General features: G+C 37.6%; 1 protein-coding gene across 1 annotated transcript; it reads left to right on the top strand.

The window, feature by feature from the left end:
• The first annotated feature begins 857 nt into the window (after positions 1–857).
• pex2 (peroxisomal biogenesis factor 2) lies at positions 858–7,564 on the top strand. The gene is made up of 2 exons (XM_079863963.1): positions 858–1,092; positions 5,556–7,564. The coding sequence occupies exons 1-2, from the start codon at positions 1,089–1,091 to the stop codon at positions 6,488–6,490; spliced, it is 939 nt and encodes a 312-aa protein (XP_079720089.1). The 5' UTR covers positions 858–1,088; the 3' UTR covers positions 6,491–7,564.
• The last annotated feature ends 781 nt before the right edge of the window (positions 7,565–8,345 follow it).

The following is an 8,345-nucleotide window of genomic DNA, read 5'->3' as shown; positions in this document are numbered from 1 at the left end:
GCAGATCGTGGAGACATTTTAATTGTCCGCGATTAAAAACCGTGATATTGCACACCCCTAATGTACACTATATTGTACAGCAGCAGCATGTCTTACTTGCTCACAGCAGCGTGTCATGTATGTTTTGGCAGTAGCAAGTCCTGTACTTAGCCTACTCAATAACAGCAGCAGCAAATCTATTCCGCCAAGACCAAATATCAGCATTGTCATACCCATTACCATGGGAAACACTCTGAGAAAAAAATTACTCTCAAAGTTGTCATGAAAAAAAATGGATGCTGCCTTAATTGCATTAAATATTTTTTAATGCGTTATACTAAAAAAAAAAAAAATCGCATGCATTAACGCGTTAATTTTGACAGCACTAACATACAGTACAGTATATTAATTGTGATGTTATTTTTTAAATATGTAAATATGCTATATTATATGCTACATATATATATATATATACACACACACTTTCCAGGTAACAAAAAAAGGCATTTCAGTAAATAAAGAAAATAGACCTCGAGGTCCCCTCTTTGCTGAATACATTAGGCTACATTACGAAAATTAAAAACGTGCGGAGAGCATTTAATAAAACAGTTGCTATGATGTTTTCCCAAGCAAAACAGAACATAAAAACTAAAGCAAATGCTTTACATTCATGTTAACCCTTGTTATTATGGCGTATGAATGCTCATTTATATCTTCGCTTCCTCCCTTATCCCTCTGTTCAGTTGCAAACAGTCTCTCCGTGCCCGAATGCCTGCTGCTCAACAGAGCCCGCCCCTGCTTGATAGCGATTGGTTAAAACCAACTGTAGACAAACGCTATCGATTTTGATTGGATGGGTTGTTGTCAGACGCAAACGCATGAAGACTTGCGTGAAGCTACGCCTCTCCCACATGCATAGCACGATGCGATTCATGTTTGCCTCGCTCAATCAGATATTACGATTGGATGCATGTGATCAAGGGTGCAGAGAAAATGCAATTTGCAATTGGCTCATGTGCCTCAAGGAGGGGTTAATCGAGATAACCCGGAAAAGAAGGAAGAACAGCGCCTCTCAGTTCCGAGTCCGACAGTAGACTGTCAGTCTTATCATGGGTAATTATACTAAATTTATTTGCTCTAGTCAAATCTCACTTAACCAGACATTGTGACAACACATTATATATCAAGTTGCATTTAGTTTTGTGAAGAACAAGGCATTGTTTCCTCTCCTGTCAGTCTTAATATTAGATTCGTGCGTGTTATCAATGCATAAAACATGCATTAAGTGTGCACGGTCGACAAAACAACCGATACTATACTATTTTAGTGTTATTATGTTGACGTACTTAACCAAGTTGCATCACGTTTATGTTTTAAGCATTTTAAATGGCTTCATAACAACAACAACAACTACTACTACTACCATAATAATAATAATAATACAGTAACAACATTACTATATTTAATTATTTATTATGACAAACAGTGATTCTGATGTTATAATTAATAGTTACTTTTTTAGATCATTATTTATTAAATCCTCAAACACCACAACATCACAGATCATTTCGTGTTTCTAGTAATTTCCAGTTCATATTTGGGACTGGACCAGATATTTACATGTGTTGATGTCAGACTAGGGAGTTCTCTACTTTGTAATTACTTTGTGCATTTTCACCAATTTGACAAATTCAGGTCTATTTGCGCACCTAGACATTATCTTGTTGACTTCTTTCTTTTTCAAAAATTAAGGTTTCCGTTTTCAATTATCAAGGTAGCCATCCGGACCACACCTATTTGGGTAGGGTTAGGGATAAGGTTAGGGTTAGGTTAACCGTATAGTACATTTACGTGTGGTCCGGATAACCGTATAGTACCAATAATAATAATAATTAATCAACAACATTTAGGATTTTTTTTTTTATTACAATAACTTTAACTAGAGTGTATAATATGAAATTATGGGTCTCATACAAGTTTTGTATGAAATTTTAGTGTGATCAGAAATGCCGTCATGCACAGAATTAGGACAGCTGATTGCTGTGGATTTGATTGAGCTGTAAGTGGCCCATAGCACACTTAACATAATGAATGGAGTTAAAGTCAGACTGCAGTATGATCTCAGCCCAGGTCAAAAGGTTGCCTATAGATTTGTGCCAGTGTTGCATTTAAATGGATTAAGTTTTAAAATGCAGACTATATTGTTGGGTTATTTTGCAGATGTGTTTGCAACTGAGCTTAAGTCTTTCTTCCATTTGTGGGTAAAATGTTTTCCATATTGCTGCTTCCATGTAAACAGGGGAGGCTTTTAATATTACATTACATGACCATGCTAAGCCAAATCTGGATGAGGTGAGAAGAAAAACAATTCTGGTACATAAACATAATTTTGAGGCAGGGTTTCATGACGTGGTGTCATGGAATGAGGATGGTGTGTTTGCTGTAGCTGCTTCTAATTTTTTTTTTTTTTAAATAGAAGACAAAATGTTTATGCAAATACATCATCTCATAAAGGTGTTGAAAAATTGCAGGACAAATGTATTGAAGCCAAGATCTTTTATGTGGACACAGCAAAGCCTGACTGCCCTCTGTACACCATAATATGCATCTTCACAATTTTCTCATTTATTAACTGTTCTCTTCAGTCGTTCCTGCTGCCTCAGCCTTTAAATGTTTCATGAGTTTTTAAGCTGTTTTTTCTGCCTAACTCTATACTTAAAGCTTTAAATCTTCCACCTTCATGCTCACAAAATCGATTAATTCTTTTAAATAATTTACATTCTGTGCAAACAAGATTTAGCAAAAGCACATCTTTGTGTCAGACCTATAGCTGCTTTAAAAGACATTTCTTAGACATTAAGTTGTGTTAGATTGTGGCTCTTGCGATTCATTGGTAATTAGAGAAATGGGTCAGTCTGATGAGACATTAGGAACAGACCTTGAACCCCAAGTGCTTTTGCAGACATTCATATTTTATGATACAGACGTAGAACAATTAGAACAGTCACAGGATGGGTATTTTAGCAGTCCTGTAATCCCATTTCAGGATGACATCACCTTTAAAATTCAGAAACTGACATACCCATCAGTGTTCATAATAAAACGGATACTTCTGGGACGGAGTTAAAAGTTGAATGCTAAACAAGGAGACTGGCTAATTCTTCTGCCAGCTGAAAATAGCACCAGAGCTCTGTAACCTTAATCGCGCAAATGATTATACAAAGGAAGTGTAGGTTTAAGACAGGGGTTTTAACTGAGTGACACCTCATCTGCCACTGGAAATACAAAGTGGCAGCTAGCTTTTTGTAAGTTAAAACGTTAAGTGAAGGATAATAAAACCCCTCTGGCATGTGATTTAATTTTTAAAAAGGAACTGAAATATTACATATACAGGGTATGTATGTATATCATCAAATATATGTACATGTCCAAACAAAAGTTTGTGGTCTGTAAGATTTTTGAACTTTTGCTAAGCGAAAATGCATTAAATTGATCGAAAGTGGAAGTAAAAAGACATTTATAATGCTACAAAAGACTTCTATTTCAAATAAATGTTGTTCAAATGAAAGAAAAAGTATAAAGAATATCTGAAATTCGGCTTTGCCATCACAGGAATAAATTACATTTTAAAATACATTGAAAAAAAGTTATTTGAAATTGTAGTAACATTTCACAATATTACAGTTTTTACTGAATTTTGATCAAATAAATGCCGTTTTGGTGAGCATAAGAGACTTCTTTCAAAAACATAAAAAAAAAATCTTACAGACAGTATAATATAATATTATGTAAAGTAAAAGTGTGTTGCTTTTTGTTAATTCTCTGACTTGCCGCAAAGGCAGACAGAATGCCAAAGCAAGGTCAAGTAACCACAGGCCTCATAAAAATCTTCAGATTCCAAATTGTCCCGTCGCTGCAGGAATCTCATGGCCTACCGCGTTGTAATGCTAAGCCCAAGGTGACTCTGTGACCCAGCTTATCAGTTGCAGAACTGCAGGCCTGAGCCTCCAGTGGGTTGCCTCAGGAGAACATGTTTTATAGCCCGTGCCGGTGTCAGGCATTTGTCATTTAAGGATGCTTGTCAGGACCTTGACTTGGCTGATATAACCTTATATGCGTGTTCTCCATCCATTTTGCAGCCTGAAGATGGGCTCCATTTCCTAGAAAAGTATAGGGTTGATTGCGGGTCATAAATAACAAAGTGGTCATATTGATTATAATATATAACTAATGAGAAAATCAGTTTACTTATTGTGTCCTATTGTTCATTCAGACTGATATTGTTTTAGTTAGGCCACGTTCTCATTGGCTATTTGTCACGGATGTTTTTTTCTATCGCACTGAAACGTGTATGAATCACTGCGCTCCATGTAGGCCAGGTCTTCTGATTACAACAGAGGTAAACACAGCCATTGATTACGAATTTGGCCGATTACATAAGAAGCATAGATTTTCAGCTCTCCGGTTAAAGCCCTGTACATTCAAATGCTTAATTTTTATAGGCAGTGCACATTGACAAAAGTGTCTAGTTGTTATATATTTGGCAAGTACTGTGAGTCTGAGAGAACATGTCAATAGTAATCCTGATATTGATAGCAGTCCTATAAGAGATGTTACTTGCCCGAGCTAACATCTATGTGATCCTCTAAATCATAATTACATTACTATTGACAGGCCCTTGACAATAGTCACATTACTATTGATAGGTTGCTGTCAATATTATGTTCTCAAATAAAACATATTCATTCATAACTTGTAAACTGTTCAATAAAAGCCTATGACGAGAACATGGAAAAGCAGTATCCCCAGAGTGGCCTGCCGCAATGATTTGTCTCACCTGGGCGAGTGCCGTCGTGCTGTGAAGGTTTTTTTTCTTTTTTTCCTTAGCTGAGAAACTGTTGAGCTGGTCTGTAAACCTACAGTAGACACATTTGAAACATAATCAGTGGCCCAAAAGTGGAAGTTTTTTTTATTATACAATAAACGTAACTACAGTTTCCAACATCTGTTTAAAGCAGATAATTTTTCAACTGATTCATGAACATCTTGCATCTTTTTTTTATTGTCCATTTCAGTTTTATTCCTAAATGGGTGAAGGTTTTAGGCACAGATGAACCTAAAGTATTGAAAAAAAGAGTTGGACATGTTTTCAACAATTTTTATAAGCCAATTTATTGCAGATATTGTCCAAATCCAGTCCTAAGCTAAGAGGTGGTCACCGCAGCCCCTGGCTCTCATTTTTTAACCATTGCGTTTAAAGAGATAAACTCAGCCCGATACAAACGCATTCCATGAAAAATTGCCAAACGTCACAGTTCTTAGATCCCTTATAAAAAGCCGTCAAAGTAAAGTAGTTCCACATAGCGGATGTTTACTGCCTTTCCAAGCCTGTGCTGTTGGGATAATCTCCTGTGATGTGATTTGTCCTCAGACTGAATCTCGAGAGGGAACAGCGTAAGACCTCCTGTGCCTCTGCCCTGCACAGCTAAAAGGGAATTTAGGATGGGTTTTACATGTGAAAAGTGATTTCAACTGAAATGCAAAAATGCATAACCATTTGCTTCTTCTGCTTGTAGCTGGAGCTGGAGGTGACAAGCCTTTCGCCAAGGCCAGCCCAAGCCCTTTATCTCGGGTTTTGAGAATCAGTCAGCTGGATGCTTTTGAACTGGATGGTGCACTGGAACAGCTTGTTTGGTCACAGTTCACCCAATGTTTCCAGCATTTCAAGCCTGGGCTTTTAACTCCTGTGGAACCAGAACTCAAGGCCCTTCTCCAGCTCCTCCTGTGGAGGTTCACAGTCTACTCCAACAGCGCCACCGTGGGCCAGTCACTGCTCAACATCCGGTATAAGAACACTCTGATCCCGGGAGAGAAGTACCGGCCCATGAGCCGACCGCAGAAGTTTTGGTTCGCTCTGCTGACAGTAGGTGAAAAGTGGTTGAGGGAACGCTCCAATAGCTTGTTCCTCAACCACCCTGCAGAGTCCAATGCACGCAAGGCCCGCAAGATACTCACCATCTTGACGGGCCTCACCAAAGTGGCCAGCCTGGTCAACTTCCTGCTTTTCCTCCAAAGAGGAACCTGTCCGACCCTTATCGAAAGGTTGCTGGGAGTGCAGCCCGTCTTCAGTCGACCCCAGGGCCCACGAGACGTCAACTTCCAGTTCTTGAACCGGGAGCTATTGTGGCACGGCTTTGCAGAGTTCCTCATCTTCCTGCTGCCCCTCGTAAATGTGTGGAAGCTGAAGGCCAGCGTCACCGCTCTGTTCTCCCCTCTGAATGATCTGAGGGGAACGAAGGGTTCGGATGACACTTACTGCACAGAGTGCGCCGTCTGCGGGGAGTGGCCCACAATGCCCCATTCCATCGGCTGCAACCACGTGTTCTGCTACTACTGCCTCAAGAGCCACACAATCGCTGATGTCTGCTTTACCTGCCCCAAATGTGCCACCAAGGCGGGAACTATAGAGCCAGTCAGGATTCACATAGGAACGGAGCTGCATCAGAGTTGAGACTGTTCCTCAAACAGCCTGCTGATTGACTTGAGATACACAGACTGCAGTTTGAGTTTATCACAGAGATTGGTTGATGAAAGCATATGGCTTATGCTTTTTTTTCTTTTTTTTTCCTGAAACGAGAGCATTTGTTGCCATGAATCATGCAGAATTTTGTACAAAGAGACAAACTTAATGATGTAAAATTCTAAAACAACATCATTTCATTTGTGTCTAATTTATTCAGCCTCATTAAAGTTTGATAGAAATTGTGTATCAGAGGTCCACTTTTCTGCATTCTTGGATTGAGCGCCGAGCAAATGAATAAACATCAAAACAAGCCTTTGCTCAACTGCCTGCACGATCCAATTCCCCTCATCCCCTATGAAGAGAGAAATTTGCACAAGATCAAGGAGAGGCCATGATAGCACCAGGGGGTAGTTGACTTGGATGCAGATTGACAGACATCCCATCATAATCTCCATGGCCCTTCTTAATACGCCAGTAAACTGTAACAAACCAGAGTAGGACCGATGCAAGTTTTCGGGCATATTATGCTTTAAGCCTAATAATGACTGCAAAGATGGGTATTTATTCAGCTGTTAACTTTCTCCAGTGAGCCATGCCTCAGGCCAAAACACATCCAAATGGACTCAGACCTGCTGGAAACTCGCACTTTTTTCCCCCAGACCACATTGCCTTAATTGCCCATTGTGAAGGCAATCAGTCACTTCTCTGGGCACGAGGGGTCTAGTGGTTTGCAAGATTTTGTCATTTTTTTGTAAATCGCTGCTCTCAAGTTTGCTGTGACAAAGAATTGAAAATTGGGACATGGCACACCGGTCTGCCCTCATGTGGGTTCATTGACATTATTATGCGTATAGAAGAATACACAGGACCACCAAGAAGTACAGCTCTCACTATAAGGAGAACTATCCAAGTTTACTTGTGCACTGGGTTAGCAATGTTAAAAATATGTTTAATGTGCAACAGCGAATGTTTATACCCTTTGTTTTGTTTCAGAGGATTAAAGGAATTTGCCGCCACTGTTCTGGAAATGTTCAGTAATGGTTGCCAATTTACAATATACACAACATATGGTTCTGGTGTTTTTCACATAGATCGGGTCCAGAGAACATCTGTCCTTCAAAATACATTTGTATAATGACTTCAAAAGCATCCAAATATAATCTCGTAAAACACTTCATACCAGACATGATAGATTATTGTATTGTATATTGATGTAGTTGCAACAAATGAGATTAGATTGTTGTTAAACTATTAATATATTTGCTGTATAGATATTTTTTCCAAGCAATATCATATATATATATATATATATATATATATATATATTTTTTTTTTTTTTTTTTAGGGCTGTGCAACGATTAATTAAAGCAAATTTTTATTTTTTAACTCGCTGTGAAGATCTGTTCATCTGTTTGAAAAACTTTGTAAAATACACTATATATAAAAAAAAATAGGTCTGTGCAACGATTAATCGCATCCAAAATAAAAGTTTGTGTACATAATATATGTGTGTGTACTGTGTATAATTATATATATATAATTATATATATATATATATATATATATATATATATATATATATATATATATATATATATAATTATATATACACACGTACATGTATATATTTAAGAAAAAATTGTATTAATACATAAAATATATATAATATAAATTATGTATAAATATATATACAGTATATACATGCAATTATTTTTTATACATATGTGTGTATTTATATATACAAAATAATTACACACAGTACACATAATATGTAAACAAACTTTTATTTTGGATGCAATTAATCGTTGCACAGCCCAATTTTTTTTATATATAGTGTATTTTA

The sequence above is a fragment of the Squalius cephalus genome (genome assembly GCF_949319135.1).
Source record: "Squalius cephalus genome assembly, chromosome: 25".
Lineage (NCBI taxonomy): Eukaryota > Metazoa > Chordata > Actinopteri > Cypriniformes > Leuciscidae > Squalius > Squalius cephalus.
This window is presented reverse-complemented; position numbering and strand designations above follow the sequence as displayed.